Raw genomic sequence first — 25,171 nt, forward strand, 5'->3', positions numbered from 1 at the left:
ATACTACGCTCCAAAGAGCATCCATGACATTGTCACTTAACCCTCAACTGATGAAGAAAGCTATACAACTATATAAACATGCCTTTAGGATAAAACAGCAAATAAAGGTTCAGCACAGGCCTTGGCATGTTTACTTTACTTTAAAATTTCATTAGATTTTGCCAAGTTTTGAATACATTCTGAACAGATCCTTTTAAAGAGCATTTGATTTTTTTTTTCCAAATTGAGATAATATAGAACATCGCTTTTCCACTGAAGAATGGAAGGTGAGGTACATTACTTCTAGTTAAGCAAAAACATTTTCATGCAAATAGTGTAGCATAGGATATTAGAACTGGTGTGTTTTTTTTTCCTTCTCCACTATCTATAGTACCTTTCTATCCCCCATGTTGTTTCACCTGGTTATTGCCCTCAAAGCATTTTTAAATCAAAGGGAGAGAGAGACATTTTCTGCCAAAAATGGTTCAAGTGTAGAATATTTACAAACTATATGATCAAGCAATGCAGGTTCTCTAAGACATTATTGTTGGTTGAGATTTTTTCCTGAATAAATTTTAAGTTTCTAATTTTGCTCATTAAAAAAAGAAAACTATCTCTGGTAGTTAAATTTGTTGCATAATACTTCAAAACATACAGATATATAAATATCAAAATTGGTACACTTTAAAGAAATCTGTCCACAGTGCCTATTTTTGGTCTACGAAAACTAACTAAATGCTTGACCTTCCACTCTTATTTTATTAATCCTTAGAATGTTAGGTAGGCAAGCAACTTGAGACTGCTGTGTGTACTCTTTTGTAAGTAGTAATAAGCTCAGATAAGTAAGCAGGGTTTTATTGGTTAATAGGAGGATTTTGAAGTTGGCCCAAAGCTTAACTGGGAGCCAGTGTAAGGACTTTAGAACTTGAGTTACGTGCTTGTGTTTGTAAGTTTGTGTCAGAGTTTTTGCAGCAGCATTTTGAGTTTACTGGTAACTGCATAAAGAACGATTTGAACAGATAGTGAATAAAGCATTGTTTCTCTGTATCTTGCATATTTAGAAAATGTCAATCTTCCAACATTTTTAAAATGGAAAAACCTGTTTTAGACAGTTTTGTAGTGTTTGTTTAAATGACATGTTAGAGTCAAAAATAACACCTAAAATTTGTGCTGATTTAGTAAAACTAATGGTGACTCCAAGGGAGGTAAACAATGACAGAATGTTGTGGTCAGTATCAATCCCTTCAATAAAAAAACATTTCTGATTTTTTTTTTTTTGTATGTAGAGACCAATAGTTTTCATGCATTCACTCCTTTAACACACTGACACAATTCGGAACGGCATCAGAGAAATGTCATTTGGTCTTAAAGGTATATTTGGTATTTGGGTGTCATCTGCATATAAGTGAAACATTTTTCTAATGTAAGATCCCAATGGAAGCATGTAAAGTGAAAACAGTAATGGTCCAAATACTGAGCTCTGTGGTACACCTTTATTTAACTTCTGAGTATAATTATGGAGTACTGTCAGCATATTTATGTCCATACTGTAATAACAAATTATGTGACTTTGAAATCTGTGTGTACGTACAATTTCATAAGAACTAAACCAGGCAACCAGAGTACCTGTGATCCCAATGTAATTTTCCAGCCTCCCATTATAAAATAGAAGTGTCAATGGTGTCAAATTGCTGTGCCTTAATCTAACAATTTTTGTGGACTTTCCTTCATCCGATGATATCTGAATATCGTTTAAAACATGGGTTAGTGCTGTTTCTGTACTATGACCAATGCAGGAACCAGACTGGAACTTCTCAAATTGTAACCTGTAAGGAGACTGAAGTTGACACTACTTTTTGAAGTATTTTAGAGAGAAAAGACAGATTTAAAATGGGACTGTACTTAAGTGTATGTGGATCTAGCTCTGGCATTTTACATAACTGTCTGATAACTGACACTTTTAGCTAATCAGGAACTGTGCAATTAAGCAATGAACTATTGATAATGCTAAGAATGTGTGCTGCAAGAACATCTGCTGAGCTTTTTAGTAGTTGGTACTAATTCTAAGGAGCAAGTAGTAGGGTTTTATTCTTGAAATAACAGTTTAGTAATTTTAATTTGGAAAAATGAACAAACTTAAGTGGCATGTGCAAGATGAGCCAGGGTTTGCTAATCTAACATTACGTTTGTTTCTCATTAGAGATTCATAAAAACTGCACTGCTAATGCCTGTAGATATTTTGCATTGTAGTTTAGAATTCTCATGTGTTCTAAACAGCCACTGTTCTAAACAGTTCATGAGGATTATTAATGTTATCTATTTATCTAGAATAGTATTGTAGAGTAGGCTATAAAGAGAGCTCCTTTGTATTTTTTAATGCTCTGTCCATGTAATTTGAAAGACATCTGTCCTCTAGTTTTTGGCATTCTAACTTAAAAGAGTTTGAGTATTCCCATTAAACCAGGGTGAGTTTCTATGTGGTTTAATCACTTTTGTTTTAATGCGAGCTACTGTATCCAAAGCCTCTTTGAAAGTTGTATTATTTGTTACTAGTTATCCAGATTGTTTTCAACAATTATGCTTGTTTCTCAAAGTATCTACAAATTTTAAGGCAGAGCTTATAGTCGCACTGTCTGTGTTTTTAATCTGCGAGTGTACATGTAAGGGCAGAACCAAGTCAAATGTGATTAAGTAGTGATCAAAAATAACTTGAAAGGTGTAATATTGAAATTTTGGTTCTCAATTCCATAATTAATAGATCAAATGTCTGGTTATGACTGAGTCATGCAAATTGAATATAACAAATAAAGCATTTGATTAAAGTGTCAGTTACCACATTATGTATAATAAAATCCCTCATTAACACTACATGATTATAATTTATGGCTAACTCGGATAAAAGGATATCAAATAAACATTGAAAATGCCCCGGTGTTCTGTAGACTGTAGTTGTGCTGAAGTCTGTTTTAATATCCAATACAAATGCTTCAAAAGATGAAAATTTGCTTAAATTTTTAGAGGCAGTTTGCATTGCATATAATTATCCCAGGGTTGCATCTTGACCAATATCCCTTGATTATGAAGAAATGTGTAACTATTAGTATCAGATTTACCAAGCCAGGTGTCAGAGAGAAAACACATCAGATTTTGTACTTAAAGCTTCCTTGGTAAATATTACATTTCCAATAAAACAAGTTTGTTAGAACACTGCCTTGTTAATTGAATTGTTAAATGGCTCTTGAGTTATTTTAAACTATTTGCAAACTCATTTAGAACAATGTTTTGTTAATGATGGAACTCATTTAAATTTTTTAATTACATAAGGCAAGGTAAATAAGCTTAGCTATTAATTTTTGAGCTACATCATTTCTTATCCAGTACCTTGTATCAAGCATTTCCACTGGCAGTGATACACCTCAGGAATCTGTTCCTGTTTTTAATGTAATTGTTTTCGGTTCAAGCCTCTGGTGCTTCCTGTTTGCACATATGTTTCCTCTAGGTGCTTTAGTGTCCTCTTGCAGTTCAAAGATATGCAGATTGGTTGGATCAGTATTAGTGAACTGAACCTAGATTGTGTTTGTATGTATCGTATCTGTGTGTGTTTACCCTATGGTGGACTGGTGGCTTGTTCAGGGGATTTCCTTGCCTTACCCTGTGTGTTTGCAGAGATTGACACCATCTGTCCCATTACCCTGCTCATGGTAAGCAAGTTTTAATGAATGGAGTATTAATTTAACAATTTTTTTTTCCCCACTTTTCTCGTTTAGTAGTAATCATGTGAGAAATAAGCTTGAGATGAAATGAAAATGTTTACTTTATTATATGGCCATTGTTTGTATCTTTGACTCCACTATCATTATGATGATAATCCACTTCTTGAGTCCTAGTACGGTACTAATTTTCTTATTTGGGTCCTAAGTTTAAAATGTTTAAGAACCTCTGTGCTAGAGAAGTCAAAGGGGATCCACTGCTTGTAACAAGGCAATGAGTCTCCATCCCAGTCCTTCTCTTTGACACATTGCCTTCTCTGCATTGAACAGCAAATTTCGTCGCACAAAAGAATTCGGTGTGAAACCGCAGCATGTAGCAAAGTATGGAGGTGTATGATTGTGTCGCAACATGTGTTATCCATGCTTGTGAAGTGCATCAGGTTGGCTTGTGATTGTGTAAACTTTTATGAGCGTTTCAGTTATCATTAATTTTCCTTTATTTGGATCAATACCATTTCACTGCTGCTGATGTCCTATTGGTATTGATACAAAATTTTAGTACCAATCTAGCACTAGTGCCTACATTCATACATAGATGATTTGAAAGAGATATAGGAGCTTTTGAAGTATATTTTTTTGAGAATATTGATTTCCTATCTAAAGAGTTTTCCATTGCATTATCGAAATTCTTTTAAAAGAGGACTTTGTATCCTTGTAATTTCTAGGTTAAAGTGAAAAGTGGGCTAACTTAGTCTGGCATGCAAGATAATTCACTGAAAAAACCTTAGTTTATTCAAAATTTTGAACCAAGATATCTTGTGAAATTCCAACACATTTAGTATCGTAGGTGAATGTGTGTCTGAAGCACTCTGTATTCAACATAAAAAGCAATTTTTGTCTTCATGCCCTTATGATCTCTTATTTACTGGCTGATACCAGAGAAGGAAAGCAAATGTTTCAGAGACAATCGCAAGGGAAGGTTTGTTTATTGGTTATTTTATTGCTTGCAAGGGCCAGCAATGGCAGGTGTGAAATTGATGATATATCTAAAATTGAACACATCACACATTCATTATATATATCAAAAATATTTTTCTGGAAGGCAGAACTTTTTTTTTTCTTCTTCTTCTTCTAATCCAACAATCATAATTGAGAAAGTGCTCTAATATCACCTGAAAAATGACTGGTCAAAGTTTTCACTGTAACTATGATAAAACCACAAGTATTGGAATTTTAATTCACAAAATATTTCCATTTGTAGCCAGTTATGGAGATTGATGTAGCAGGAAATAAAATTAAGAATCAGAAACAAGTAACTGACACATTAGGAGTACAGCAAGTCCTTGTATTCCTTGCAGTATAAAGACGTTGAGGTACAAACTAAGGGTGAGTACTGTAAAAACACATACCACAGCTCAGTACTTTTCATATAGAAATGCATGGATAAAACGGAGTTCTCTAAAATATCCAATGCCATAAACTCAATGTGAAGTGGGAAAGCAGTGGGCCCAGATTCCTTTCCATTGGAATTTTATAAAATATTTACCCTGGTTAGAACCATTTTTGTTAGAAAAAAAATTATTTTACCATAAACAGTAAGTATTGATTCTTAAAGAAAAAAAATACTTACTGAAACGTACAGCTATATAGACCAATTTCACTTGAATGATAATCTTGGCAAAAGGTTTCGCTAAAACAAAAGAAAATTGCTTTGTTCTATTAAAGAGGCACTTGGTATCCAAACTTGGAAGTATATTTAATATAATAGTCTCAATGCCACAATGTTTTCCAAAATGTACTATAAGGTCATAAAATGAATAATTCCAAATATCATATACCTATGTCTCTTTTTTTTTTTTTTTTGTCAGTGCGGCTTTGACGTCACGGGCCATAAGGCGCATACTAATTCAGCGTAATCGGGAACACTTAATAAAATTGAATAAAAAAAAAAAATCAAGTGACAATGAGATACGACTAAGGCAGATTTGCCATCATTTGTGTGTCAGCTTTTTTCCATCCAGATCAGAGAATTTACAGTTCGATTTGTCTCAAAACACCACTCACATCTACAGTTATTCCCAGTTTCTTATTTAAAAGTAACATCGTCAGATCCCTAGGGGGGTGGTAGTATGTATTGTGATTGTGACTGAAAGAATAAGTGGGGGAAAAAAGGTAACTTTTTTTTTACTATACATTTACAGTGGCTGTTACAGATGCAAATCAAATGTATGTGTTTATTGTATAATATTAACAGTAAGAGTAACTCTACTCAAAACGGTAAATATGAGGCAGTCGGGATCGAACCAGGGGACTCATGATTATAAGTCAGCAATTCCTACTGCTCCACCACAGAAGTTAATGCGTCATCCTTGACTTTGCACTTCAGGCTTTACACATTATGTAGTTTGTCTAAATTTTTTCATTTATTACTAAAATATGAAAAACGTTTCAGTTTTAATAATGTATTTTTTGGTTAAGTTAAATACACTTTTTTTGTTTAAAGCCTACGTGCACTTTAGTTTGTATTTTTTAATGTATTTTTTTTATTATGATGGTCACACTAATATAAGAACATCTGATTATTTTTCAAACTCATGTTTCACTGGTTATTTTAATTTGATTATTATTAATTTTAATCGTGTTAATCCAGAGACATCAGGTTGACAGACGTGAGTAGATGAGGTAAGACGTGCACTGGAGCCCAGAACAGGATGTGCAGCCACAGGTCGCAGGCATGAAATAATTGTGACTAATCGAAAAATAAATTGAACAATTAGTCGACTACCAAAATAATCATTAGTTGCAGCCCTAATTAAGCAACGGTGCCCATACATTTGAATGCCACTATAAGGCTCAGTTATTTCAAATCAGAATGTGGAGTAAGACAATGGTGTCCATTATCACCAAAGCTATTGTGTGGTATTTTTTTTCCTGAGGACAGAAATTGTGAACATTGTTGGAAAGATTTCCCAAACCCCCACAACTTTCTTGAAGAATAAACATTGGCAAAGAGGAGAACTTTATGTAAAAACATTGTGTCCTAGGTTTATGAGACAGAATTTTATACATTTTTCTGAGTGATATGTATTTGAGGATATGCTTTAATAAGCACACTAGTCAAGATGTTTGTTCCTGGAAAGATGCCTCATCAGAGAGTGAATATTTTAAAGGATATGGGGGAGGGGCATATGTTCTGCTAACCACCACTAACGTAGCTACTTTCTGTCCTCCCTAGTGGTACAACCCTTGGTTTAATTCTAGATAAGGTCAGAGTATTGTTTTATTACGATTACATGCCCATGTTTCAGTAATCCATACACCTAATATGTCAGATATTAGGTGTTGGATATAATGAAGTGATGGGGTTTATATGGCCATTTATTATTTTATTATAATCAATGTGGTTGATTTATGTACTGTAGACTGATATTTATGGATGTGGGTATATGCAGATCTAGTTTTTATCAGGTGTACATGACTCTTTTTGGAAAAATCTTTACCCATTAAATTTTTGATGCATTATTACTCCACGTTTGATTAATTTATTTAATTTGGTAGTATAACACTGTTGGAGTAAGGAGAAACATTTCCCGTTCCTAAAAATATTAGCTGTATTTTTATCAAGAAGAAAAATCCGTTGTATGTATTCCTGATTGTCTGTTTTAAGGAGGTGCCTTTACTGTATTAGCATTAAAGATCTAAGTGCAACAATGATGGACGGATTAAAAGGCAGAAGTCTACGTGACCATCATCATCATCAAGCCCTTCCATGAGAACCCTAAATCCAAAGAGGACTGTTTCATTTATGTTAGGTAGAATGCCCAGAGGGGACTGGGCGGTCTCATGGTCTGGAATCCCTACAGATTTTATTTTTCTCCAGCCGTCTGGAGTTTTTTTGTTTTTTCTGTCCCCCCTGGCCATTGAACCTTACTCTTATTCGATGTTAATTTAATGTTGATTTATTTTGTTTTATAATTGTGTCTTTCATTTTTCTATTCTTTAATATGTAAAGCACTTTGAGCTACTGTTTGTATGAAAATGTGCTATATAAATAAATGTTGTTGTTGTGCAGATATTGTCAGCCATCAGTCAATCAGTATTTTATATTGCTGTGTTGACAGCATGAACTGTTAGCTGGTTATTTGTGAAGCTGAGACGATTATAGTACAACTGAATAGTTCTAGTACATGAAAATGAATTGATTTTAAAAATACATCACTGGCAAACCGGGAAACATGCAGGTTTAGGACTATTGCTGTGTTCACGTGCTGTCAGACAAGCGTTAAATACAACTTTCCGAGTTGGAAATTCCACATGACTGCATTATGATCTTGAGGCTAGAATTTGCAGCAAACATGTCTCCCTGAATTCTTCAATTGTGACATAATGCTTGTCCTTCATTTTAAGCCTTTGTCTTTTTATTACAAATTTTTCAGTCACTGACTTTGTTTACATAATCATAGCAAGTTTTGAAGTAGTTGCAGCATGCTCCTGTAACCGTCATTCGTGCAGTGTAACATACCCAGCAGCTTAGACCATCTACTCCATGAATTGCTCTGGTTTGGTTTTGTCTTTAAGGTCACAAGGGTGTGGGAGCTGACAAATGAACGTGAACCAGGAAGTACATAGCATATAATACAGCAACAAGAAGTAACGTGGGTGTTTTGGACCTCACAATCAAAAGAGAAGCAGCTTGTCTCTTATTTATTTATATATATATATATATATATATATATATATATATATATATATATATATATATATATATATATATATATATATATATATAAGCAAGCAGAATACCCGAACTTCAGCGGAGAAGTAGTGTGTTAAAGAAGTTATGAAAAGGAAAAATTTTAAAAATAACGTAACATGATTGTTAATGTAATTGTTTTGTCATTGATATGAGTGGTGGTGTCATATCTATATCTATAGATATAGATTTAGAGAGAGAGATATAGAGATAGATAGATAGATATAGCAAAATACCCGAAATATATAAAGTCAAAATCTGAATATATAAAGTCAGCGTCTGATTATATAAAGTCAACATCGGAGTATATAAACTCACTCCTGAATATATAAAGTGAAAGTCAAAATCCAGTTGATTGAAAAGACCCTGAACTGAACGAAGTTAACAAATGTATTCAGAAAAATAAATTAAAAAAACACTGTTAGGTTAATGTTTTGAAAATGATGCATGTGCCCTGCCCAGGATTGGTTCCTGCCTTGCGCCCAATGTTGGCTGGGATTGGCTCCAGCAGATCCCCGTGACCCTGTGGTCGGATGCAACGGGTTGGGAAATGGATGGACATTCCAGGGCTGACTTTTATATATTGAAGTTTTGACTTTATATATTGCAGCACTTACTTTATATATTTCGACGCTGACTTTTTATATATTCAAGATTTGACTTTATATATTCCAGCGCTTACTTTATATATTCCGAAATATTCCAACGCCGTCTTTATATACTCAGGTTTTGACTTTATATATTCGGGAATGACTTTATATACACAAGTTTTGACTTTATATAGTTAAATTTAGTCATCATGGCATAACTTTTTCTTTACCATAGAAATTTAAAGACTAAATTCAAGTTCCATTCCTAACAAAGATATTTCTGGCGATAATAGAACCTACTCATATCCAAATTCGAGCTATTGAGCTGTCGCCTGCCTGCCTGAATAAGTCACCGTCGCTTCGCCCTTACTTTTTTTACCGTTCATTTAATCATGGCTAGTGGCGGAAAAACTATAAAATGGAAGGAGGATTACACTGAGTATGGCTTTAACAAAACAATTATTGATGGCGAATCGATTATTCATAAAGCTTCAATTGGTGATTTGTTTTTCTGTGTTAACCTCATATTTTTTCATACTACTTCTCAAACCAAGGGGATGCGAGGTTAAAATTAATCGGGAAGCGCTGATCAATGTAATCGGTGTACCAGGAAATCATGCATTGACACAGGTTCCCCTTTGTTTGTAATGCAAAGTATGATTAAATGCGTGATTTTTTTAATGCGTTATGGATTACATGCATCGAAGCTTCTCAGCTGTGCTTGTGCTAAGAAAAGGAAACATTTTAAAAATAACGTAACACGATTGTCAATGTAACCTTTTGTAAGTAGTGCCTGGAGGATTCAGTGTGGAGAAACTGTAGAGACAGAGTGTGTGTTAACTTGTGGACAGTCTCTTGGAATTTGCATAAGCACGGCTCTTCACCTGCAATTTTAACTTAGTTACAAAGTGATCAAAACTCTCGTTTATATCCTGCGTCCTCTCATTAAACTTGTATCCCGCATGACAAACGCCAGCGGCAGCCTGTCTATGAACTTAATTTAAACTTTAGGTTTACACCGTGCTTTGTTTCCGAAGTAGCAGCACTCATGAATATGGTTGTATATGTCACTCTCTCGCTTCTTATTGTTTTGCTGCCTTCTCAATTATATAATGCATGTTTTCTTCAGCGCTTTTTGGAGCTCTTCCTGGTTTTCTACGTACTGCGTTGACAGTCAGTTCACGTGATTATGTGGGAGGCGTGATGGTCACACGAAACTCCGCCCCCACGACTTTCGAGCTCAACTCCATTACAGTATATGGAGAAAAATAGCTTCCAGTTATGACCATTACGCGTAGAATTTCAAAATGAAACCTGCCCAACTTTTGTAAGGAAGTTGTAAGGAATGAGCTTGCCAAATTCCAGCCTTCTATCTACACGGGAACTTGGAGAATTAGTGATGAGTCAGTGAGGGCTTTGCCTTTTATTAGTATAGATATATACATACACATACAATAATCCCTCGCTATATCGTGCTTCGACTTTCGCGGCTTCACTCTATCGTGGATTTTAAATGTAAGCATATCTAAATACAGTGGAACCTCGAGATATGAGTTTAATTCATTGCAGCACTGAGCTTGTATAGCGAATTTCACGTATCTAGAACAAACTTCCCCATTGAAAATAATGGAAATCCAGTTAATCTGTTCCACACCCCCAAAAATATCAACATAAAAATCAATTTTCCTAACAAAACACTGATAAATAATACTGTATATACAAGTGGAACCTCGGTTTGCAAGTAACTTGGTTTACGAGTGTTTTGCAAGACGAGCTACATTTTTTAATTTTGACTTGATAAAACGAGCGATGTCTTGCAATACAAGTAGTATGGATACACTTTGTCTGCTGAGCGTCATGGGAGTATAACTGAGCTGATGGTTCTTCTCTCTCGTGCGCATCTCTCGCTCGTGCACGCGTCTCTTCTTCTTCTAGAAGTCATGTAATTGTGACATCAGCTTTGGTTGGTTGTATAAAGGGTTTGGTATCTGTTTAGATTTTATCAATTCCAAATCTGATTCAGATTCTTCTTATTTACTCCTGTTATCGATTCTTGGTTCCGATTCTAATATGATTTTAAATAAAGGTCAAAATATTTCAATAAAAAACTCTTTATTCTCTTTAAAGAGTTCAACTTAAAGTTTTACAACAAAGTTTATTTGAAGCAGTTAAACAAAAACAGGGTGTTTCAAGATAAAATTTATAAAAAAAATTTCAACCTAAATTTCAGAAATGCACAAAGTATGTGAATCTGCAACAATAAAGCCCACTGTATTTACGAAAAATCAGCATATTGCCCTTTTCTGGTAGTGTGTGTGACCACTCTGGAAATATTGTCCATCAGTGGAGAAAATGATCTCTCTAGGGGTAGAGGAGGCCTGCATACACAAATATGAAAAGTCCAGTTCTTTTTTCCACCACCAGGCAGCAGGTTCTTCATATGTCATTGTTGGGAGCATTTATTGATACATCTTCACCTCTTTGTCAGCCTGGTCCTCAATGAAACAAAAATATGATTAGGCAATACTAAGTAACAAAGTATAGTAAGGTCACATGGCCAGGATGACAAAAAAGAATTAAGAATAACATGCAGTCTTGGTGTAGTGTTATAATGAGACAAGTCTTTGTTTTGTAACACATTCTGTAAATCGTATATAATACAGTGCTACAAAAACAGATTCTCTTTACCAAGGGTAAGTAATGTGAACTTGCTTTGAAGTTGTTTGCTCTTCTCGGAGCACATTCTTTGCCATAGTTGACCTTTTTATCCAGACAGCCACACTATGAATCTTGGATGTCCAGTTTGCCACTAATTTCATTGGGTATACGCGTTGTGCACCAAGATTGAGTGGGCAAAGCAGACTAGTTTTAAGAACTGTAGCTTTTTTATTGCCACATCCATATTAGCAGCATTATTTACAGTGACAGCATTTACCTTACTGAAGATGCTAAATTCCTGCAGAATATCATTGATTTCTTCAGCCACTACTGCTCTTGTTTGTACTTTATAAACTGCTTTTGTTTTAAGAATTTTCTATCTCATTTTGCCTTCAGTGATGTTCTGTCACTGTGATACAATAATCTTGAGAAATACTTGTCCAGCTGTCGCTGGTTAAAGCCACTTTGCTAACATCACTGAGCTCTGATAATAGTTTTGACTTCTGTGCCTCATACCACGCAGGCACCATATGATTAGACAATATATGTATAGAAGGGGTGGACTGTACTTTGGATTTAGAACCTTTGTCATCTCCCTTCCAATAAAAATGGAAAATAACACTAACATTATTATACTTAAAATTGTTATAATTAATTTATATGTTAAAATTATACTTTTCCTACCAACCTAAATGGCAGTGATTTAACAATGGACTGCTTTTTGTCAGAAAGTGTCTGAGTAGCTGATGCAAGGCAAGTTTTTGCTGATGGTCGATGGTTACCACAGCAAATCTACATGGTGCGAGTCCAAGGCATTGCAGTTATATAGTTGATTTGGTAATGCACGTGTAGGAATCAATAAGTGGAATTCAGATGTCTTTTAGATTTCCCCAGTTCTCGGAAATTGACCTAACCATAGTTGTATAAAATAAAAAATATGAAACAGTTAATACATTTTATTGACCAGTTAATATCAACAGCAATCTTGCATTTTTTCCAAATAGTCTCACCAGAAATTTAAATTGAGTAGAAGTCAGAAATACGAAGAGGGAGTACCTCTCACTTTTGCATAGGTAATCTTGGTGTGTTCGCTGTATTGTACTTAACTGTACTTACATCTCATATTAAATTAACTGCATTCATGCTTATAGCCTTATGACTGCTCAGCAGACTTAAAGCTACATAAAATTATACTCTGACAGGAAAACGGTATGGATGAAAAGTTTAAAAATAAAAAAATGTAAACATCCTGCAGATTTACGATTACACTGCTGATTTTAATTTTTCCAATGCAAGTCTGGATTTTTGGCTAATTAAGTGGAAATTTCTACATGCATAATGAAGCAATCACTTATTTAAAGTTAAAATTGCAGAAATAAATTTGAAAGTCTGGATGATATCTATACCCAGCAATGCTTGGATGAGCTCCACCTCAATTCATATTGAAGCATCGTACTTATGTGAAAAAAATGTACTCCAGAATGCTTTGAAAATGATCAAATGAGCAGCAGAACTTGAATGCTTTTTTTGTTGTTTTTAAAAACTCACCACTACTTTGAAAAGCATAGCTGTGTGTGAGCTACAAAAAAAAAATTGTGTGCATGTACAGTAGGATAGGTTTCTTTGAGTGAAAACTGGAGTAACACACTACATGATTTTTCCAGCAATCAGACTTTATTTAGATAATCTTATTCTGGGGCAATTGTAGCAATTCCTATCATAACTGCCCTTCGTATTAGTTTGACTCACCCTGACAAAATTTGAAAGTTTAGATTTTTTTCTTTAGTTGAATGGGTGAACTCTGTGTACATTATTCAAGAGCTTACAAGCAATGAGAACACACCCGGATGTATAATGCATAGAATGCAGCCGCAAGGAAAAGGGGAACCGCCTGTTTCAGACCTCCCAAACAGAACAGAGGCTTTTTTATGTTATACATCATGTTGTATATACCACAACCTAAAGGTGGGGAAAGGCAATGCAGCTGAATTCAACATGTCTGGAGAGTTTTCATACAGCACCAGTGCAGTCATTCAGCACATTTTTGGCTGTTAGAAAAAGGGCAAGCTTGCAATACTTTGAAAATGTGAAACTTTGTTAGAGAGCATTTGCTGAATAATGTAGGTTCATTCACCTAACAATTCTTTGTCATGTAATTTTACATCCTTAGGAAACGAGATTGGCACCTTGATTATCATGTTTGACATCCCGTTCAACTAGAAGTCACTTAGCCCAAAAATGTCATTGTATGGGGACTCCCATCTAATAGTTGTAAAGTCTAGAAATAGGCTAGTAATTTTAAAGCAAACTCCATTATCCATAATGCTTTTTGGATGTGATGATCATAGTTTTACTATATTAAAACAAGTTCTGCAAGGACAGGAATAAGGAATTTTTGTTTGAATAGAGGTTAAGAAATTAAGCAATTTTAATCAGCCCAAAGTTTGTAATCAAAACACAAAGCAAAAACAAGATGAAAGAGAGCATTCTTTTAATCTGCAGCTCTAAATCTCAAAGTGCAGCTTACTGACTTGTAAGACATATGCTGCACACCTCTTGTCGCCCACTCATATCAACACTATTAAAGCAGCACACAAACATTGTGAAAATGGGGATGCCAAAGTAAAAGCAGTAATTTATAACATAACATTTTCAACAGCTTTAAAAATAAGTTAAGACAAAAATAATCTTAATGTTATTGACAATAATAGTCCTATGACATTTTTAAGTGTACAGAGAACAGTAAGGAATTCTGTCACTTGTAGACATTTTCTTCAGTGCTTTTTGTTTAGTACATTCATCTTATGCTGTATATACACACAGGTTAACATATTCTATGAAAATAAATTTGACAGACTGTAAGCCAATCACTGATTTCATAATGTAATGCAAAAATTGTTTCATTTTGATCTCCAGTTTGATTTAAGCATGACTATAGAAGAGGGAGTCTGACAAATGTTCATTTCTGGTATAGTGCTCCATGTGGTGCTTCTGATGCCTGCTTACTCTTGCCTGTAACATGTTAATTTAGTGTTTTTCTTTTGATTTCTGGTGCTCTTTTTGGATACATTTTTTCCCACCTCTTGCTTGGTCTTCTGAACACTGGGCCTCATTATTATCAGTATTATTATTTTATATTTCTTTCGAGGGATAAAGGTTACAAGATTGTATTTGTTACTGCTGCAGAGTTCAGCTTTCTTCTACCCATACATTGACATATATCTTTGCATGCTTGCAATGGCAGGGCTCTTTCTCTACAAAACCTGATGTTAGGAGGTGCATCTAGGCTATGGAAACCTACCAGGAACTGCATTGGAAACTATAATTTTATTTACCTTTACATCTATAATGATTTAGCACATTTATTGCCTCTGGTAAAGCTAGATTGTCCTCAGTGTATCAAAGGGAGACAGTATTTCATACAAAAATACTTCAATACTTGGCTGCACGCTCCGTATCCATCATCCCTAAGTGTAATCACCTTGTATTAGCAAAAAATATTTTATTTTAATTTAAAAACTGTATATGCCATTGTATGCAAATTACATTTAGACATGAAATCCTGTATTAAAGGAAAGCAGTCATATTTTTATTTTAATAACTAAAGTACTCTAATGTAGACTCTCCAAAAAAGTTATGGTGTGAAACAAAAATTACGTTTTAGTACAAATTGCCAGAGGAGACCAAACTGATGATGTCACTGCTTTAGTTTTGAATTAGTGGATGAACTGTGATCCCAAGATTCAACTCTGCAGTTACTGGATGTGTTGGCAATGCAAAGAATAATATTCCATGTTAAAAGACAGAAAAGTGTGACTGTTCCTTTTTAAGACACAAACATGAAATTGCCAAAATCTTGTAAGAGTGTATGTGTTATTGCAATTCTCTCATAAGGTTTTTAATTTCGACATGCCAGGCTTCAACATCCAGTGGATTCCATGACTTGGGACCCTTTTTCCCTGCCAGTCCATGATTTTTTCTTAAATTATAGTATTTGCATTCAGAAAAGGAGCGGTTTTCCTATGGTTTCATTGGAAATTGTAAGCATTGTCTTCCAATCTCTGTCCTGGAGTACAAATCGGGGTCTTTTCTATTTTTAGGTATGCATATGGTTTACAAAATATATGGTTTATGTGCAAAAAACAGATTGTTGGAATTTTTTTTACCTTGATAAATAAGTGTTTTAGCTGTTAGCTCTCAGCTAGAAACCAGCAGGAACAGTGGTACTGGATTGAATTTAGGAAACAAAAGATGGTGAAAGGATTTTTTATTAGGGTTTATCTTCTGGAAGAAAAGTGCTTTATACTGGTATAATGCAGAGGATTTTTTTTAAAAAAAGAAAGCACACACAGACAACATTTGCAGCACTCTTAACAGTGGAGTTTGACAGAACAGGACAAAAGAGATGGTTGTCTCAGGCAAAAAATGAAAAACGAGTAATAAAAAGCAGTGACCCTTTGTTCACCAAATCAGATTATGTACAGCTGACATTGTTCCAATAAAGTCAATTTTCAAAGAGTTTTCCTCTGTAGTGACTTGTGTGTGTTGCTGCTGACAGTTGCAGTTCCATGTCTCTCTCTTTTGGGTTCTGGTACATGTTAACTTGCTGAGGTTTTCATGGTAGATGGGAAGTGAAGTTACTGATATTAATATACCAAGCATTGTCAGAGTCTTCAAACACCAAGTCCGAAAAATTCTCCTGTGGCTCAATAGAACACACACATACTACTTTAAAATGACACAGGGTTTATTGATATATTGAGGCAAGAAAGTTTTATTTGTGCACACCTTTCACCTTCTGCTATTGTATCCACCTGCAAGTAATTATAAAAAATCTTAATGATTTTCATAAAAAATTATTTACTTTTCGCTTGAAGCAGTTCATTGTTGTTTTTGGTGACCAACACATGGTTAAGATTATAAATCAGGACTTTTTCCTGACTGCTCAAACTATTTCTTCATTTTATATTTAACCAGTAATATTACAGGTAATATATTTAGCTAGTAATATTACAGGTAATAGAAGAAATTTTTAAATGTTTGATATCTCTTGCCCAATCTGTATGTTTACCTTTCCTCTGCATTCTTGTGTGTCTCAAAAAGCCTTGCTTGTTCATTGCTTTCTCTCGTGTATGTGTTCCTGGAAAGCCTGATTCTCACACATTGTCATTTTAGGGCACTTTGTTCACCTCCTGTCCAGTTTTAAACTTTTTGTCCTTGAATGTGATACTCAATGTGGCTCCTATGCCTTTATTTCTCCTTGTGTGTCTCACACTCGCCCTCCCTGTTTGATTTGCACCACCAAAGCCAAACTGTAGCATTTTATAATATAGTAGAAATAATACACCACACAGGTTAACACCATATTAAGAAAACTTGGTTTTCAGGTTTGGTTGTTGGAGTGGGGTTGGATGAGGTTGAAATTTTAACCTTTTTTTTTTTTTTCTTTTTTCCTTTAATACAGGGTGTTCTGTCAACTTTCCCTTCAATCCGATTTAATGGCAGCCAGGGGGTAAGTGTTTACAAATTTTATAGTAAACAATATATGGTGAATGAATTATGAGTGAAAACAAAACATACTGCTGTTTTATAGCATGTGCTGTGAGCCAGGAACTTTACCTTTTGTAGTTTTAGTCCTCAAGCTTAGAAATATTCAATGCTTACTTTCATTTGCCTCCAGAGGCAGAGAACAGACCTCAGAGACAAAATATAGAATAAATACAAAGAGTGGCAGAAAATGCATATGCAGGGTAACAGTAGTAGTAGCAGTGGAGGTGACAAGATAAAATCCATTCCTGAATCTGGAGGTGCATGTTCAGATGGACACGTCCCAGGTGAAAAGTGGCATTGCAGGATGACTCGAGTCCCACCTGATACGGTTTACCTTCCTGAGACAGCATGCGGTGTGAATGTCGTGGATCACAGGGTGCCAATCTGCTGTGGTCTATTCACAGAGCTCTGCGATCCTGAACTGAGCACCTGCTCTTCTAGGATATAATGCATCCTATGAGGATGGATTCCATAGCATAGCTATAGAATCTGCACAGGACTGTGGAAGTAGAGGTGTTGGGCTTTCTACTGCTGGAATGTGAGTTGGCTATTATCAGTGAGGGTCACTCCAAGGAACCTGAAGCTGCTAACCTGCTTCACAGCTTCCCTTCTGATGTAAATGGGACGATGCTCCCTCACCTGCTTGTGGAAATCCGCAATCAGCTCCTTAGTGCAGCAATCCGCAATCAGCTCCTTAGACAGATTCCAGTGGTGTCGTTGGCAAACTTGAGGATGGTATCAGAGCTGTACTTAGCTATGCAGTCATAGGTGAAGAGAGAGTAAAGCCGGGAGCTCGGCATGCTGCCTTGCGGGGGTGCCAGTATTGATGATGATGGATGAGTTCACAGTAGTGATACGGAAATGGATGATCTGCTGTGGCGACCCCTAATGGGAGCAGCAAAGACAAAAGTTGTGTTGCAACAATAAGTAACTTCTGACCTGCACAGCTTATATATGACTTTGCTTTTATACGGTTGTTCTTTTCCAATGACACATTTAAATCTGAGTCTGTACATCTGATTTAAGTGTCAAACAACGATTTCAGTTAGAGGTCACATTTTATGCGTAGTAGTGAAGTGTCTTTCTCTTAGAAAGCCTTAACAGGCAAATTACCGCCATCTACTGGATAAGACACCAAAAGTGAAGGTAAGCAAAAGTCTTCATATAGTAATAATTGAGCAGGATAGAGATTCACGAGATTGATCTTGAGACATTAAGATTCAATATCTAACTGTTTAAATGGATAATGACAATCAGAAAATCAATATTTTTTATCAAGGCCTACTACAGGTATTCAGTTTTTTTTGTGGTTCATTGTTATTGGTGTTAAATAGTAATGTGGCTCTGCATAGCCCTCCAGGCTGTCACCTGAGGCAAATTGACATCTGTGTATTTTTTTAAAACAAACCCTCTGCCATATCCTAGTTATAGTGACCGCAAGACAGCTATGTGTTGCATGTGGATTGGACAAAGTCTGTAGGTCTGCTGTTTTTTTTACTCAGTGTAAATAATGATCAAGACAATCACTTTTTTTGGAATTTATGAATGCCTGCCAGTTCCACTATTTTATTTTGTGAATGAGAGGATGCCTGGTCACCCTTCATTTTAAAAAGATGTAATTAATTAATGATTGTATTGTGAATAAAAAGAAAAAGCTCAGAGAATTACTCACATCGGTGCATCTCCCCTGCCAACCCACCACTTCATAGAATCTGCTGTTTTCGGACACCACTTAGGCGATGAGCCCAATTTAGGTGCCTTTTAAAGGGGAATTTGGAGATGTAGTTAGGTACAGGCTGGAACGGATAGACATGGGAGGGAGTTTTATTGCGACTGGTTGAGAGCAGGACTGAAAAAATCATTACCATGCAGTTCTCAACTTCAGTCTTTTCAAATATATTTTGCATTACCCTATTTTCATTGTTTGGTACATATGCATGCCTTGTACTGTCAACTTTAATTATCTGCACTAAGGCAGGTCTTTCGATCACTGATTCCTCCATTGTATTTTATCTTCTCTTCTTTTCGTGGTTTAATTTACCGTCGTTCAGATAATTTAACATGTCCTGCCTTGGCATTTCTCTTGATTTTCTTTCTCTCCAGGTTCCCCTTCGTCACTATTTTCAACAGTTCAGCTCCTCTTAGTACATGTCCTACCCAGTTTTGTTGCATCCTATCACTGTTTTAAGCATGCTCCTTTCCAGTTCTCCATACAATTCAAATACTTTCTAATCTATTTCTTTTCCCTTTGCTCATTGTCCATGTCTCCGCTCCATACAATGTAACACTCTAGACTATTGTTTTTATTATCCTTCAGTGTTCTATCCATTCTATATGTTAGCAATTTTCATTTGACTTTGAAGGCTCATTTTTCTATTGCTATATGCATTTTTGTTTAGTTTTTCCTTCTCCCATCCCTTAACAGCATACTTTACAAATATTTAAAGATTGTCAACTTCCAAGATGTGTTCCGCAATTTTTATTACAGTACAATCCCTTTTAACCGGCCACCTCGGGACTGGACCCATGGCTGGTTGCCGTTTTGGCCAATTAATCCGACGCATACCTATTTTAATGTAAAAAAAATATTTCTAAGGTATGTACAGTGGAACCTCGGTTCACGACCGTAATTCGTTCCAAAACTTTGGTCGGAACCCGAAGTAATTTTCCCCCATAGGATGTAAATACAATTTGTAAGGTCTGGAACGGATTAATTGTATGTAAATTTTTTTTAAAGATTTTTAAGCACATATATAATTATACCATAGAATACACCGCGTAATAGTAAACTAAATGTAAAAAGTTGAATAACACTGAGAAAACCTTTAACAACAGAGTTGTGATTTGAGTTTTTCCTTCTCCTAGATTGACTATCTTCCCAAGTTAAGTGGGTTCCATCTGCCCCAGTTTATCAGTTTTCTTCTCCTAGATGAATTTGTCTAAACAGACTTTGGAAGCTCCACCTACACCAATGTAAAAATCAGTTTTCCTTTTCTTGGGTAAATGTTGGTTCACAGCACCTTATTATGTATTAGTTTCCTCTTCGAAGGGTCTCCTGCATCCACGTACTATACTGGTATGATGAGCAAGATACGTGAGAGGGAGAAAGAGAATCTTTCTTAAATATGATTTAAAAATTACTTGCACAGTTAGCGTTGTATGGCAGTGGCCATATGAGTTGAAATGAGTTTGGGGATGGTGCTATAAGATGCAGTCTGATTGTTAAGATTTGATGTTTACTGTTAAATTTGGCTGGTGGCCCATGCAAATTGGGGTTGTGGTTACATAGTGGAAAATGTTAGGTTTTTACCTTTGAGTTACTGATTCCTTTTTGTGTGTTTTAATTAGACTTTTTAATTTTTTGACTGTGTAAAATGCAAAGCAGAAAAGTTAAAACTATTATAAAATTTTAAAAATTATGAATTATAACAGTTCTTTTGTTTATACAGCACCTTTCATCGTCAGTATTTTCCTATTGCATGTTAAAGTAAATGTCATCATAACTTTGTTTTTCTTCCAACTTGCAAACAAGCACTGACATGTTAAGCAACCACTGAAGATACAGTGACTTGGTGTTCTGACGGTCTGACTATAAATTTGTGGACTAATAGTTTAGCCATTATCTCCTTAGGCTCTGGTACACTTTAGATGGGCATATATAAGAGAAAGTATAGTATTTTCTGGAACGTGGAAATTATAGCTTGTGTTCCTTCTCAAATTGTCAGTTTTAGTCCTCTGGGAAATCTATACAATTTGTCCAGTAAGAAAGACACTGTAGCTTGAAATATATACAAAAACTTCTTAGGTGCATTTTTTTCCAAACAAGTTACAAGTGATTCAGTACCTATCAGGTCTCACTTAAAGGCCTTAATTCAAAGCTTAGCTTGCATCAAGGCAGAGGTGGACTTTCAATACATTCCATCATGCCTGGAATGTCACCAGTACCATTAGAGAGGGCACTGACACTGTTGATGATGCTGCACTCTGGTCCTGTCCTTAAGTGACCAAAAATTACGTGGCCAACTCACAGACTGAACCTTCTTGAGACACTGTTTCATATCTGCATGTGAACAATGCTAGGCCACACACAACTGCTGTGGTCACAACTATCCTGAGGAGTGAAAGTTGGTGGGCAGATGCTGCTATGGCCTGCCTTATCTTGTGATCTTAATCCCACAAAGTATGTTAAAGATGGACCTGGATTACAACATCCAGAGAAATAACCCTCTGCCTGCAAGTGGTCTGAAGCCTTATCATACGGTTCTACAGAAATGGAATTATAAATAACTGCAGATTCAGAGAGACACTGGCTTTGTACACAAGCTGCATCAAGCAGCTTAGACACCCAAGATTACTGAAGATCTACAAGTGAACTATTAATTGTTTCATTATTTTTATTCTACTGTTTTTTTTTGTTTTTTTTTTCCTTAAATTTGTTTTACTTGTTCAATGAAGCTTGAAATTTTAGTTCAGCAAAGTGTGCTGCCTATTTTCTATCAGTATGTTTGAGCCTTTGTTAGTATATAACACACCAGGGTAAGGCAATTCTGTGGTGAAATCTGCAGACGTTTATGGTGTGCTGCACATTGAAATGTATTTCTAGCTTTGGACACGAGGACACTTGTGTGACCCTTTGGTCTTTTACTTAATGACAAATGCACTACTACTGTATGTTTGTCTGAGACAGGCAACAGGGAGCAATGTATCTGGCAGTATCTGCCTTTCTTTTAGCGTCCTAGTCAACATTTGAGCTGAGTGCTGCTTATGAAGTCTGATAGCTTTTAATTTTTTTAGTTTTAATGGTTTCTTCTCTCTTTTCCTACTCTATTTAGCAAATTGCAATTCCAAGGCCAGAATGTCCAAATGAATTGCGAAGATTCACATTCTATTTATCCAATGTTGGCAAGGACAACCCCCAAGGGAGCTTCAACTGCATCCAGCAGTATGTCTCAAGGTGGTGAGCCCAGTGCATTTTTGTTTCCTATGTCCTTAACTGCTACCACAATGAGCTGATGTGTACACTTTCCCTTAAGTTGGTTGGAGGCAGCTATTACATAACATTTTGATTTGGATGTTTTAAATGGTTCAAGTAAAGCTGGAATCATGTCAGTTGGGAGAGCTGTCTGCATTAGGGAAATATATGTAAGAATGGTGTCTGTCATCAAGCATATATCCAGTACAATTTGTTTGGCTTGTGTTCAGTCTTGATTTATGTTTTAGACTTTGTTTTTGTGTAGATTTTGTCAGAGAGTTCATTCTTGTGGGCAAATATCTCAACATCATTACTGCCAATAAGTAAAACACCCCCACAAACAATTTTTTTATTATTCATTTATTTGCCCTTCTTCCTTAGCAATGGAGGAGTTCAGCTGGACTGCCTGGGAGACATACAGGATAAAATCACTGTGTGTGCCACAGATGATTCATACCAGAAAGCAAGGCAAAGCATGGCCCAAGCAGAGGAAGAGACACGGAGCCGTGGAGCGATAGTAATCAAGCCTGGAGGCAGATATGTTGGTAAGAGAGAGCAGTTCCTCAAGGTTTTCATTGATGTGTTTGTTAATGTCCTCTGTGTAGCTGTCTTGCTTTGATTCATCTTTGCCTTAAACAGCCTTTAGCAGGCATGGATCATTTTGTGCCAGATACTTCAATGTTTGCTCTTTCCACAGTACGTGGAACAGAATGCCTTTGTGTGCTAAACTGTAAATGTACAAGTTGAATAAGAATAAGAACTCTTATGTCTGTGATAAGAGTTCTTTCTGCAATACGTATGTATTGATTTGTAATTTATATTATGACATTCTTGTGGTTTTTACTGTTGGATATTTTCACTTCTATCTGCATATCCTTTTGGTACCCCACGTCTGCACACACACTTAAAAATTATTTTCAGCAGATTATAGCACATACTGCACAACTATACACCCTTGTAGCACATAGACCCATTTTGATTCTGCTTTGGCATGCCTTTTACGTGATGTTTACAATTTCTTGCAATATTTAAGCTATTTTTTTAATGTACTCTCTACCTTTGAAAACCACAATAATTGGCAACTTCCTGGTTATGCTGTTCAAGAAATAAAAAATGGCTTAAGACATTTAAAGGAATTTTACTATAATTTTAATGGAATTAAAATATACCTGTTTTAGTTAGTCTGTAGCTTTATCTTTAAATGTAATAAAACCCTTTCACTATATATGAACAACCTATATCCATAATCAGCTTCTTGAAAGCTATGCTCATATTATAGATACATTTAGTTCAGATTTTTGTCTCGTCTTTTTTTTTTTATAAATATAAAACTATGGAGCTTCGCTCGCCCACCCCCTGGAGATTTAAGGAGATTATTGTCATGGAAATTGTTACATATTAATTATTTTCACTTAAAACTTTAGTAAAAACAGTATTTGGAAGTAACTTTTCTTCGAGATCGCATTGAATTTTCATTCTGTGTTTGGACTTACATGGTGGCAATGCAACGTATAAAACTGTGAGTGAATATCGTTTTTCTCTGTAATAAAACTACTTTTTCGATTGTTTGTCCATGCTCACTCTTCTTTGTTTAGTCATTAATGTGTCATCTAGAATGTATAAAATTATTGTCCTGATAAAATTTATAAGAGCTGAGAGTTCAGGAAGTGTGTCTGCTAAAAGCATTCACACGACTGAGGTTACTTCACCATAGTCTTGTTTGAAAATAGTTGTAAGGTGTGACTTGAAAGAATCTCATGTTAAAGTCTCCATCTTATGGGACTTCATACTGTGACAACGTTTTTGGAAACTTTTTAATTCTTGCTGGCAACACGAATTACATTCCGGATTCCAAAAAAGTTGGGACACTAAACAAATTGTGAATAAAAACTGAATGCAATGATGTGGAGATCGCAAATGTCAATATTTTATTTGTAATAGAACGTAGATGACAGATCAAACGTTTAATCCGAGTAAATGTATCATTTTAAAGGAAAAATATATTGATTCAAAATTTCACGGTGTCAACAAATCCCAAAAAAGTTGGGACAAGTAAGCAATAAGAGGCTGGAAAAAGTAAATTTGAGCATAACGAAGAGCTGGAAGACCAATAAACACTAATTAGGTCAACTGGCAACATGATTGGGTATAAAAAGAGCTTCTCAGAGTGGCAGTGTCACTCAGAAGCCAAGATGGGTAGAGGATCACCAATTCCCACAATGTTGCACAGAAAGATAGTGGAGCAATATCAGAAAGGTGTTACCCAGCGAAAAATTGCAAAGACTTTGCATCTATCATCATCAACTGTGCATAACATCATCCAAGATTCAGAGAATCTGGAACAATCTCTGTGCGCAAGGGTCAAGGCCGTAAAACCGTACTGGATGCCCGTGATCTCCGGGCCCTTAAACGACACCGCACCACAAACAGGAATGCTACTGTAAAGGAAATCACAGAATGGGTTCAGGAATACTTCCAGAAACCCATTGTCAGTGAACACAACCCACCGTGCCATCCGCTGTTGCCAGCTGAAACTCTACAGTGCAAAGAAGAAGCCATTTCTAAGCAAGATCCACAAGCTCAGGCGTTGTCACTGGGCCAGGGATCATTTAAAATGGAGTGTGGCAAAATGGAAGACTGTTCTGTGGTCAGACGAGTCACGATTCAAGTTCTTTTGGAAATCTGGGACGCCATCTCATCCGGACCAAAGAGGACAAGGACAACCCAAGTTGTTATCAACGCTCAGTTCAGAAGTCTGCATCTCTGATGGTATGGGGTTGGATGAGTGCGTGTGGCATGGGCAGCTTGCATGTCTGGAAAGGCACCATCAATGCAGAAAAATATATTCAGGTTCTAGAACAACATATGCTCCCATCCAGACGTCATCTCTTTCAGGGAAGACCCTGCATTTTTCAACCAGATAATGCCAGACCACATTCTGCATCAATCACAACATCAT

The 25,171-nt window shown here is 35.8% G+C and overlaps 1 protein-coding gene across 2 annotated transcripts in view; it reads left to right on the forward strand.

Annotated features, from left to right (window-relative positions):
* ell (elongation factor RNA polymerase II) overlaps positions 1 to 25,171 on the forward strand; it is a 108,049-nt gene that overhangs the window by 40,058 nt on the left and 42,820 nt on the right. The window contains exons 2-4 of one of the 2 annotated variants that reach the window (XM_039766819.1): positions 17,155 to 17,202; positions 22,073 to 22,197; positions 22,594 to 22,757. In XM_039766819.1, coding sequence (XP_039622753.1) covers positions 17,155 to 17,202; positions 22,073 to 22,197; positions 22,594 to 22,757 — 337 coding nt within the window. The remainder of the gene's footprint in view (positions 1 to 17,154; positions 17,203 to 22,072; positions 22,198 to 22,593; positions 22,758 to 25,171) is intronic. The other variant, XM_039766820.1, reaches the window with a different exon arrangement.

This window comes from Polypterus senegalus, chromosome 10 (assembly GCF_016835505.1).
Source record: "Polypterus senegalus isolate Bchr_013 chromosome 10, ASM1683550v1, whole genome shotgun sequence".
Taxonomy (NCBI): domain Eukaryota; kingdom Metazoa; phylum Chordata; class Cladistia; order Polypteriformes; family Polypteridae; genus Polypterus; species Polypterus senegalus.